This window comes from Orcinus orca, chromosome 6 (assembly GCF_937001465.1).
Source record: "Orcinus orca chromosome 6, mOrcOrc1.1, whole genome shotgun sequence".
In the NCBI taxonomy this organism is placed as follows: domain Eukaryota; kingdom Metazoa; phylum Chordata; class Mammalia; order Artiodactyla; family Delphinidae; genus Orcinus; species Orcinus orca.
The window spans coordinates 22,944,138-22,957,004 of NC_064564.1; the positions used below are offsets into that span (position 1 = coordinate 22,944,138).

Below are 12,867 nucleotides of genomic sequence, written 5' to 3' on the forward strand. Positions count from 1 at the left end.
AACTAACAAAGGAAATTGAGAAGGAATAGCTAATCAGAGGCAAGGATAGCAAATGGTGGAGTTTTGGAGATCAATGGGAGTGTTATGAAGAAAGAGCAACCAGCTGGATCAAATTATGCCAGGAAGTCAAGTAAGAGGAGAAAGGAGAATTGACTATTGGGTTTAGCATCATGGTCGTTGCCAATAACTTTAACAAAAGTAAGTTTGATAGAGTGAAAGTGACAACTTCATTAGACTTTGAGATTGGAGAGGGAAAGTAGAAACAGTGAGTAGAGACACATCAGGCAATTTTGCTGTAAAGAACATATAAATGGAATGGTAGTTGGAAATGAATGTGGGATCAAGAGGCTTTTGCTTTGTTTTTAAGTAGAAACTATTACAGCATGCTTGCATGCTGATAGAGTGATTCATTAAGAAAGTGTTGGGGAGTGGGAAATTTCCCCCTCTACCTCTCCTGAATTCTTGTGGCAGGACTAATAATAAAATTGACACAAGACAGATTAACAGGAGAAAAAGAACCAAATGTTAATGCATGCAAATGGAAGTCTCATAGAAGTAGGACCTAAGAAGTGGCCACAGCTTTTATACTTTTTAGACAAAGAAACAATAAACGGGTGAAAAATTGACAGGACAAAGAAACTTAGGTTTGGAGTACTCAGTGAAGAATCTAAACAGAATTTAGGCTTAGGGTAGTAAATTTAAGAAGTAAAAGGTTTATACTGGCTTCTTGGCCTGAATTTCCTATCTCTGGTGAGAAGGGTATCCTAATACCTCCAGATGCAGGGAGAGTGCCTTTTGCATGAGTGACTTATTTCCTGCTTTTGAGGATACAGAAAAGAGTGTCACTCTTCCATTGGCCATTTCTTAAGTAACTTAATTCAAAATAATCAATATGCTACTGAGGCACATTTTAGGGTGGGCTACCCTGGGCCCCAACAGAAGGAAAAATTGAGAGGCAGGATTGAACAGGGACAACTTTAGAACAATGTCTGAGTAGGAAAGAAGGAATTTCTTCTCCTGTACAATCAATCTGTGCAGGAATTGGCCTTAGATAGGAACAGGGAAAACATTTTTTTATCTGAAGGGAAAGCATAGTATATGGAGCAGGGAAGTTGGTACCTTTAGGAGTGGAGCACATAGACATTCTCTTTATGATTGCCTCTACATTCTCAGTAAAATCAGAAGCTAAGCCATCCTCTGAGACTAAGGAGTGATAAGGAGTTATCGGAAGTTGGAGGTGAAATAATCATCTGGGAGAGTAAAAGAATGTTTATAAATGTAGGAGGATTGCTGGGCAGTTCTAAGGTACCATCTGAACGAGGTGCTGACAGATTTAAAGCGAGAGAGTCAGCAGGATGTGTGTGTGTGCATGTGTACACATTGGTGTGTTTCCAGTCACATTCTGTTGTTCAGATGCAGTCATTGAGAAAGTGATGATTTGGATTTGTTCAAGGTTTGTGTTTTGCCCTGGAAAGTTCAATTCAGGGAGAGAGGAGCAAGGACATTGGGAGTTTTGGCAGTGGAGTAATAATGACCTTGGGCTTTGAAATCTAAGCTGAGTAAGGATCAAAGTGAGGATATGTAAGGAAGCAAGAGATGGATAAATCAATGAATTGGAGGTTCTAGGCCATTTGAGGAATTGTTGGATTAAATTAATTAACCAGTAGTAGTGGCAGTAGTAGTGGTCAAAGAGGAGAGAAATTGAAATGGAGTTCATGAGTTATTAGTAATGACATAATGTAGTATATAACTCAGGAAGTCTATGTAAAAGTAGATTGAGAGACAAGATCATGGGAGGAGAGGACGTAAAGAAATTATGAGCCCATAATATTGGAAACATCATCTGTATATGTCCCAGCTATCTATTTCTGTATAACACATCTCCTCAAAACTTAGATAAAACAATGTATTATTATTATTATTTTTTATTTTGACTGTGTTGGGTCTTCATTGCTGAGCATGGGCTTTCGCTAGTTGCAGCGAGCGGGGGTTACTCTTTGCTGTGGTGTGCGGGCTTCTCATCTGTGGTGGCTTTTATTGTGGAGCAGGGGCTCTAGGCACACCAGCTTCAGTAGTTGTGGCACACGGGCTCAGTAGTTGTGGCACACAGGCTTAGTTTCTCCACAGCATGTGGGATCTTCCTGGACCAGGGCTCGAACCTGTGGTGGATTCTTAACCACTGTGCCAGCAGGGAAGTCCCAACAATGTATTATCTCTCACAGTACTGTGGTTAGTTCCAGGTAATAGCTGGGATTACAGTCTTCTAAACACTCAACTGTGTGGAAATCCAAGATGGCTCATTCACATGGCTCACAGTTGGTGCTGGCTGCTTGCCAGGAGCTCAGCTAGGCTGTTGACCAGAGTGCCAACATATGGTCTCTCCATGTAACTTGGAATTCTTACATCACATGTGTTGTGTTCCAAAGGCAAGTGTCCCAAGAGGCAGGAAGCAGAAACTACAAAGCCAGTGAAGGGTTACACCCAAACTGGCACAGTGTTATTGCTACCATATTGTGTTAGTAGAAGCAATCTCAGGGCCCACACAGATTCAAGGGGGTGTGGGGAATAGATTCTAACTCTTGAAAGCGGTGGCAAGGTAACATTGCAGAAGAACATGTCGAATGGAAGATATTGTTGTAGCCATCTTTGGAAAATAAAATTTGCCATAGCGTGGATACTGAAATCAATAAGAATAATAATAGGACTAGTGTTGGAGGGAGAGAGAGTGAGCCAGGTGTTAAAATGCTGATTAGGAAGAACAAAGAGCTATTTTGTTGTAGATATCTACAACAAAGAGAAATAGAAGATAATGAGTTTGTTGGTATGAGCTTTAGCAAACTTGGGGTTTGAGGAAAAAGGAAGGGATAATGGTATAAAAATGGCAAGGAGGAACAAGAAGGATATCTACCTCACTCTCAGGTCAAGTGATAAAAGAGGAAAGAACTATCTACCCTTAAAGAAGGCTACAGGAAAGAGGTATTCTCAAGGGACAGCCAATCTCAGAGAAAGAAGGTAAAGATTATGTTCAGACAAGAACATGTGTATACAATGGATTTTGCTAGTGACGAATGAAGAATTCCAGAAGATGGGGAATTCCCTGGAGGCCCAGTGGTTAGGATTCCACACTTCCACTGCACTGGTTCAATCCTTGGTCAGGGAACTGGAAATTGTGGAAGGGTGTGTGGGGTTGGAGAAGGGTGGGAGACAGAGTTAGGTTAGGGACTATACAGAGTCACGAGGGAATGAGAGTCAGGAGATGATAAATAACCTAAGAATCTTGAGATTCATTGGTGAGCAAGGAAAACAAAATTACTGAGCATGATGGAATTAAGGCATGGTGGTCTCTCTAAGACAAGTTGTTGCATTAAAGTTGCAAGAATTGGGGACAGTATCCTTGGAGCAAAGAGAGCGTTGTAAGACTTCTTCAGTTAAAGACCACTTTGGCCCCAGGAGTATGGGGATCTCTATAAGAAATAAAGTGACTTTTAATATGTCCATGGGTAAATATTATATAGCTTCTTTTCTCTTTTGTTTTTGACAAGAGTATTGAAGTATAAATGACGTTAATAAACTACAGTCCTAAAGTGTACAATTTAATAAGTGTTGTGATAGTGTGACCATCACCAAAGTCAAGATAATGAACATATCCACAACCCCAGATATTTACTCAGGTCCCTTTATAATCTCTCTCTCTAGTCCTCCCTCCCTTCATTCTTCAGGCAATCACTAATCTGCTTTCTGTCATTCCAGATTAATTTTAAATTACAAGAATTTTATGTAAATGAAGTAATACACTATGCACTCTTATTTTGTGTGTCCTTTCACACAGCATCATTAGTTTGAGATTCATCCATGTTCTTAGGTGTATCAGTAGTCCACCCTACATTTATATATTCACACGTTGATAGTTATGTGGGTGGTTTCCAGATTATAGTGATTACAAATATATCTGTTATGAACATTCATGTACAAGTCTGTATGGACGTGTGCTCTCATTTATTTTTGGTCAATACCCAGGAATGTATAGGCTGAATCATATGGTAGATGTTTGTTTAACATTTTAAGAATCTGCCAAACTGTTTTCCAAAGTGAGTATACTATTTACATTCCCACTAGTAAAGTATGAGTGTTCTAGACGCTCAGTACTGTTATTATTCTCTCTGATGATGTCTGCTTTTTATTGGGGGGTGTGATTATGACATTTACAGTTAATGTTTTTCTTGATGTAGTTAAAATGTATTCTCTTGCTAATTGTTTTCTCTTTGTCCCATATGTTATTTGTATCCCTTTTCTTCATTTTCTCTCTTCTTTTGGATTAAGTTTATTACAACATTTTATCTCCCTTTTCTGGTTTATTAGCTGTTTTGTAACTTTATTCCTTGCTTTACTATTCATGGTGTAAACCTTTAACTTATGACAGTTTTTGTTCTAATGATGTTATATGATACAACTTTACTTATAGCATTATAGCCTTACAATTGAATATTTTCATTTCTCCCCTCCCAGCCTCTGGACTATTGTCAACTATTTATTTCTACATATGTGATAAACCCACAATTCTTTATTGTTACTTTGGATTTAACCAGATGATTGTTTAAATACATTTAAATAACAGGAAAAAAAATCTTATTTATTTACCCAAACAGTTACAATTTCTAGTGGTCTTCATTATGTTGTGTAGATCCTTATTTCCATTTGGTACTATTTTCTTTCCACCTAAGGAATATTTAACATTTCTTTAACATTTCTTGTAGTGTGCACCTGGTGTTAATGAATTATTTTAACTTTTGTATGTCTGAAAAACTCTTTTTTCTCCACTTTTGTTTTTGAAAGACATTTTTACTGGGTATAGAATTCTAAGCAACAGGTTTTTTTCTTTGAGTACTTAAAGACGTTGTTCACTTGTATTCTCATGCATTTTTTCCAACAAGAAATATTCTTCCATCTTTATATTTCTCCCTCTGTGCATATATAATCTTTTTTCTCTAGCTGCTTTTACATTTTTCTGGGTTCTGGGTTCCATTAAATTTCTTGGATCTATGGATCTATAGTTTTCATCAGATTTGAAAATGTTCTACCATTTTTTCATTTTATATTTTTTTCTGTTCCTTAAGAACCCCTGCTTTCATTCAAAGTCACCAATTACACATATAATAGGACACTTCTGCTTTAATTTTTGGTACTTTTTACTCTCTTTTTCATTTTGTACAGTATGTCTTCCCATCCCTTAATCTTTTCTTCTGCAGTGCTTAGGCTGTCATTAATTCCATCCAGTTTATTTTTCATCTCAAACATTATAGTTTTCATCCCTAGACATTTGATTATTTAAAAGAAGCTTCCATGTTTCTATACTTAACATACTCAATCTTACCTGTAGCTCTTTGAACACATAAAATGTAGTCATTATAACTGTTTTTTTGTTTGTTTTGTTGTTTTTTATTTTTTTGCGGTATGCATGCCTCTCACTGTTGTGGCCTCTCCCGTTGCGGAGCACAGGCTCTGGACGTGCAGGCTCAGCGGCCATGGCTCACGGGCCCAGCCGCTCCACGGCACGTGGGATCTTCCTAGACCGGGGCACGAACCCGTGTCCCCTGCATCGGCAGGTGGACTCTCAACCACTGTGCCACCAGGGAAGCCCTATAACTGTTTTAATGTCCTAAACTATAGATTCTATCATCTGGGCTGGTTTCGATTAATTTTTTTTTTCTTTTTAGTTACGGGTCATGTTTTTCTGCCTTTTGCATTCTTGATAATTTTGATCAGGTACATTTGTGAATTTTGCCTTGGTGGATGCTTAAAATTCTTATAAATATTCTTTAGCCTTGTTCTGGGATGCAGGTTCTTAGAAACAATTTTAACCTTTGGGTCTTGCTTTTAAGCTGTGTTGACAGGACCAGTGAAGTGTTTATTTTAGAGCTATTTTTGTTGAACTACCAAGGCAAAGCCCTTTTGTGTATTCTACTTGATAACTCACTAATTATGAGGTTTTCCTAGTCTGTAAATTGGAGACAGGCACTATTTTATTTCTGTGTGAACTATATAGGTACTATTTTCTCTACTCCTTTTGGATGGTTCTTTCCTGAACCTTTGGTAGTTCATTATCTCCACTCCCACACACACATATATACACAATGACCAGTACTCAGCCAAAGACTCAAGGGGAACCCTCAGCTGAACTCCAGGTTCAATATGAAATGATAACTATGATAAGTCTAGTAATCATCTGTTCTCATACAAAGTTACTACAATATTATTGATTGTATTCCTTAATCATTTGACACATAAAGAGTGGAAATGAGAACAATCAGGTACAGATACTGCATTTCTGAAGTTAAGTGGGCACAGTTTGAATGCTAATAAGGTAGGTTAGAAGCTTGGGTTATCCCAGAAGTAGCTGATAAGCATACCTTATTGGATGGTGTCATTCAGATATAATAATTCTGTGTTCCAAAAGACTTTCCCTAATGAACAAAACAGAGGCTGTGTCTAGAACATTAGTAACTAACTGTCTAAATTTCTTAAGAAGTCATTACAGATTTTATAAAACCATACTTATTTTAGTTTAAGTTAACTAGAAAAACAAAATATATAATCCATAACACTTTTTTTTTTTTTTTTGCGGTACACGAGCCTCTCACTGTTGTGGCCTTTCCCATTGCAGAGCACAGGCTCTGGACGCACAGGCTCAACGGCCATGGCTCACGGGCCCAGCCGCTCCGTGGCATGTGGGATCCTCCCAGACCGGGGCACGAACCTGTGTCCCCTGCATCGGCAGGTGGACTCTCAACCACTGCGCCACCAGGGAAGCCCAATCCATAACTCTTTAAATGAAGAACGTGTGGGCCAGGAAGTCAAACTAATTGCAAGCTATTCTGAGTCCCGGAAGGACAATCCCTGCGCTAGAAATTGATGCAGGAGTACTAAGAAGTACTGATTGTTCTAAGAACCAATCCTTACTTAGTTACATGGATGGGCTGTACGTTGTTCTTTTTCTTTTTAATTAATTAATTAATTTATTTATTTATTTTTGGCTGTGTTGGGTCTTCATTGCCGCACACGGGCTTTCTCTAGTTGCAGCGAGCGGGGGCTACTCTTTTTTGCAGTGTGCGGGCTTCGTACTGCGGTGGCTTCTCTTGTTGAGGAGCAAGGGCTCTAGGTACACGGGCTCAGTAGTTGTGGCTCGTGGGCTCTACAGCGCAGGCTCAGTAGTTGTGGTGCATGGGCTTAGTTGCTCCACGGCATGTGGGATTTTCCCAGACCAGGGTTCGAACCAATGTCCCCTGAATTGGCAGGCAGATTCTTAAGCACTGAGCCACCAGGGAAGTCCCCTTCTTTTTTAAGTCTTTACTGAATTTTGTTACAATATTGCTTCTGTTTTATGTTTTGGTTTTTTGGCTGTGAGGCATGTGGGATCTTAGCTCCCTGACCAGGGATCAAACCCACATTCCCTGCATTGGAAGGTGAAGTCTTAACCACTGGACTACCAGGGAAGACCCTGTATGTTGTTCTTTCTCATTATCAAGACAATTCAAAGAAAAGGTCTAAAAATGCACCCTCTCATCCCAAATAATTCATTTTATTGCACAAATGCCACTGACTTTGTAGCTAATGGTCAGACCTCAGAAATAGAAACACTATTCCAGAAAATGGTGGAAGATATTTTTATATTAATCTAACATTTTACTTGTGAAAAAGTATCTGGCAGGCAAGGAAAGTTCTGTGTATTTTTTTAGGAAAAATTCTGTATCATTTTTCTCTATAATTTAAAGGATCTCTAAGACTTTGTACACATGTAAATATAAAAAATAAAATATAATATGCACTGTAATTTTTAGAAGTTATATTTTTTACTAAACATAGGATTACTCAGTAAAAATTTGCTTAATGAATCTGCCCTAAGAATAAATTTCTTTTTGGAGGGGTTTAAATGATACAAAGTAATGACTTAGTATTGTAATAAAATTTCATAAATTTTATTAAAAGCAGATTCCATTTCTTCACATAGTTAAGTAAGTTTTGTGTTTTTTTAAGCCCATTTTATTGTATTACTTCATAAGAGTAAGTTTGCTCAGTGAGACTGTCACTGATAAAGACATGTACAAAGTTAGCACCAAACAGCTATAAATGCAGATAGCCACAACGACCTTTCCAATATGTACAAACTCCCTTTACACATACACACATATATTTACAGCTAATAAATAACATTTAAAGCCAAAGCATTGCTGATATATATAGTGAAGTCTGTAGAAGCCAGAGTTCCCAGGGGCATACACTGATTTGATTCATATTTTCTAAAGTTGATGCATCCTTGCTCAAAACCCAAATCCAGAGAATTAATGAATTAACAATAAAGGGTGATGCCAACAACATGTCGCACAACATTTTATTTTTAGAGAGAATTCATTCCAAGCTGGCTGATGTCAATCACAACATTCATCCTATTTTGTACAGGCAAAACCATATTTCTCAGATGAAGGGCTTAAGTTCTGGCACCACTGGAACAATTTCTACTCCAATATGTTCCAATACATCTCTTGATCATTTACGTTCCAAGCCACGCTGAGGAATAATCATACATGTGGGGCTTCATATGTGAATATGTGTTCAGACACCCACACACATTCACAGTTTGGATTCCCAGCAATAGCCTCTGACATATTTGACTTCTTTATCATTTTATAATAATATATAGAAAAGCATTCTGAAAATATGAGATCTAGTTTATAAATAATTGTTCACTCACTCTTGACTAGTTGTTAAAAACAACAACTCTCATGATATTCCATGTGATTATAACAATGGAGGATCCTTTTAACTGCCCACGATGGTTTTAAGCACTGCCTATGAATATATCCTGTAACTCTTCTATTTCTTTACTTAGTAAAAACAATCCTTGTCTAAAATTTGTAAGAGTTTGCATGATGCAAAATTTGACCTTGAACACATATTTTCTTATCAAAATTAGGGAAGAAAGAGACATGCTCAAAGTCTGACTGAAGCATGGCTGAAATAAGTCTAAAATTAAATAGTAACCATCATATATTACAGGACTTCAAATCAATGAATATAATTTTGAAAATCTGATAATAAAATTATTGTTTCATTTTCTTTCTCTGTAGTTAAAATTATGTGTAAGCTGATGATAACAGGCTCATTTTAAACGCCTATCCAGGGAAATTTGTTAAAATATAATCTTGAGACAAAGCAAGAAAAGGAAGGGGAAAGACTAAGCCATAAACAGTAAAGCCTATTAAGATTTAATTGATCTCAATATTATATGTCCTTTAATTTGTAACTTTTTTATGATGCAACCAACCGCAGGGAGTATTTAAAGCTTTAGTGCTTTATCAACTCTATTCTCCTTTCCTCTCTCCAAGTCACTAGTTCCTGGTTAACTCCTGGGCTACACCCCAATGGTAAGAGAATCATTCCAAGAAAGTAGGTATTTTGACTGATAAGTAAATGGGTCCGACTCATGCCACAAAAAATCACTTTCTATATTTAGACTTGGAGAAAACTTTGAAAAGGTTATCAGTCTAGAAAATGCAGAATTCCAATTAAAATGCGAGGTTCTAATCAATTTTAGGCTATGGCTAAACTTACTATATGAAGAGGTCTGATTATTTTACCATGAGCCCAAACAATTCTTATTTCTTTCTCAAAGGACAGAAGGCAGTGCTTTTCATATCTGCTATTTTTTAATGTTGAAAGATGTGCTATTTGGCCACTCTACTCCTCAAATTGAATTAGCCACTTTTCAGTATTTGAGACTGTCTCCTAAAATAACTAACAAGGCTATAGAGCTGGGATTAATACTCAGGAAAGTCCACCTTTAACCACCCAAAGCACTGGGCATCTTTTGTAAAAGTTACTTCATTCTTCATAGAATTCATAGGCTGTTCTTTCTTCTGTAGGTTTTCCCAGTTTCTGAGAGAAAACAGAGGAAGAACGGCAATTTATTACCTGCTTAGTGTTTTATAACCCTTCCCCCCTCCCCCCACTACCTTCATGGTGAAAAAGTAGTCACCTGGAAGTTCAGAACAAAGGTTGTGAGAATAAACTGAATCAGAGGAACTGGCAGGCTCATAGCAATAAAAGACACTCTAATATATACTTAGCCATGTCCTGATAAGCAGTATCATTTTCAGAAAACTGAACCAAATGATTTCAAAATTTAGGAAAATTGCTTACTTCTAAAACTTGTTAAATAAAATACCTATTTTTTCTTTTAAGAGTTCTAACGAGTTATATCAGAAAGTGAGAGAAAGAGAAGCTTTTATTTGATTGATTAATTTAGTCACAGAGGCGACAAACTGCAGAGGGTTATTAGTCTGATTCATAATTACCTCCTAGATAAAGATCAGATGTAAAACAAAAAAAAGCTCTCTAAATATATGTTGTTCCAGTAGTCTTATAATCAGATGAGGAATGTATCATAACTATCTCAGATAAAGTCTTATAACTTATATAAATAATATGACCAATATGACCAGAAATACTTTATAAACAGCTGGAGTTATTTCCTAATTTTTCGAGTTTTGTTTTTAAATTCACATTATATGTTTAGAGTTGTGGATGATTTGGAGAGAATGTATGCAGAGGTGTGTTTGTGTATGTTTATAGGTAACGTAAAAGCAATGTATAAAACTTCATATAGGAGTTCCTTTCAAAGAGTTAAAGCAAGTGTGAAATTGCCTCAGATTTGTGATGAGGAAAAACAAAGCAATGAAGCTCTTAGTAGAAGTCTCCACTTCAATAAATATTCAGTTATTCTCCCTGGCTCAATACCAGTAGCTACTCTCTATTTCAAGTTTATCTTGAGTGCTCTTACATTAATGTTTTCAATCCAGATGGCTTCATCTTGTCACTCAAAGTACATATGTCATAATGCCATTATGTAAAAAAATATAAATATTACATGTGCATAGAGAAAGTCTGAAAGGATATAAATTAAAATGCTAGTTGGCAGTTGTCCCTGGGTGATAGTTACAATGATTTTATTATCTTTTTGCCTGTTTTCTCTAATCTATTCAAAATCCATAATTATCCATGGATAAACTATCTTATAAAATGGAAATTAAAAATAATAGAGATATTCCACATTAGGGTCTTTAATATACTTTTTTTGATTAGAAAATTCTTATTCTGTACTTTCGTCTATAAATGTAACTGGGAGAAGACAAACCGAAAGCAATTGGCTTTTCTATTTCCAGATGATGTTGTGACCAACTTTTCCCATTGTTTCTTATGTCACTGGCTTCTATGATATGATATGATATGATCTAAGCTTTCCCCCTTTATACCTATAAGCCATCAGCACTTGGCTTCTGGCAGTGGAATGAATGGAGGAATGAAAGTGGCACACTTTGGGAATTCAGGAGGGGATGGGGAAGGTCACATGTTCAGTCTCTACTTAGTACTGACACTCTGGAATGATTCAGCTGACAGCTGCCATGTGGATTAGCCTTAAAGGTCAGGTAGAAAAGAGCCAGGCAGTTGTTTTGAGATGGAAAAGAGAACCATCTCCTAAACTCTAAGTCCACTAGCTTTCCGTCTTCGGGGGTTTTGAGATGGAGGCTTGGTGGCTGCCCCTTTGGCTCTCTGTCCTGGAATCTGCTGGCACTTGGAGAATCAAGGAGGACTCGGGCTGCAGCTGATGTTTTGCTCCCCCGGGTACATCCTGGGAGGAGCTGCACCCACAGCCGCAATCACGGCTACTAACTTGTGTTGTATCCACTGCACATAGGGTCTGTAAATGGGGCAGTACAGGAAAAAGCAGAAGTGAAGATTTTGTGGTAGTTCAAGATGTAAAATAAAATCTAAAAAGTGCACCTGGGGTGAAGGTCAGAGCTGGCAGAAAGAACAGAAAGAAAAAGAAAGTAGAGGAAGTACTGCCAAAAGCAAATGCACGGGTCTAATGTGTATGCAGGAGGCCTGAGAAAGGCCACCCGAAGGCTCTGATCACAAGACCCAGTCCAAACCTTTAGTGCAGGGGTGAAGGGTAATGCATGAAGCAGCATCCGTCAGAGAGCAAGTTCAAGATACCCAGACAGCCTTAGCCCATGATGCTCACCAGCCAGACTTTCTATTCAGAGACTTGTCATGGCATTTCACAAATATCACAGGTGACTTTCCTTTCTGCAGATGAGACATCTTCTCCCTGGAACAGAAGATCACCCTGTGGAAGAGAATGGACGTGAGCACACCATATTGGAACAATAAAAATGTTCAAAAATAAATGGTTCAGTCAGGGCTGTTTGAATCCTACATAATCGTTCTGATTGTTTTGATATTTCCAATAATTACCTGTTTATACTCAGGCCATTCAGGTCAGCAACGCATCCGAATCAGAGGGTTATCTGAGGGCTTAACCCACTGTCCAGCAGCAAAGCTAGTTCATCAGTACAGACAGGCACACAGACAGCACAGACAGCCTGGAACAGGCTTAAAATCACAATATTTTCACCAAAAAATGATACAGATCAATTTTACCACTTCTTAGTGTCTGCATTAGGGAATTCACAAACTAGCCTTCAACTGGCCCTGCTGGAAAAACAAATACTCTGTATAGCCTCTCCATTCACAACCTCTTTTCCCCCCTTTTGGTTATAAAAGAAAATGACAAAAGAGAAATACATTATCAACACTTATTTATTTATTCATTGGTCATGCCTTGTGGCTTAGGGGATCTTAGTTCCCCAGCCAGGGATTGAACCCAGGCCCTCCACAGTGAAAGCACTGAGTCCTAACCACTGGACCACCAGAGAATTCCTTATCAATCCTAATTTAAAGAGTCATTTTATTTACAATAATAGTATACTACAGTTTGCAAAATCCCTGTACCTTTAGTATAAAATTTTAAAT

The 12,867-nt window shown here is 37.7% G+C and overlaps 1 protein-coding gene across 1 annotated transcript in view; it reads right to left on the bottom strand.

Annotated features, from left to right (window-relative positions):
- Positions 1-7,951: 7,951 nt before the first annotated feature.
- LPL (lipoprotein lipase) overlaps positions 7,952-12,867 on the bottom strand; it is a 29,667-nt gene continuing 24,751 nt past the window's right edge. The window contains exons 9-10 of the mRNA XM_012533321.2: positions 12,077-12,181; positions 7,952-9,930 (exon numbers count right to left, since the gene is read on the bottom strand). Of these exons, the coding sequence (XP_012388775.1) occupies position 9,930; positions 12,077-12,181 (106 nt within the window). The 3' untranslated portion in view covers positions 7,952-9,929. The remainder of the gene's footprint in view (positions 9,931-12,076; positions 12,182-12,867) is intronic.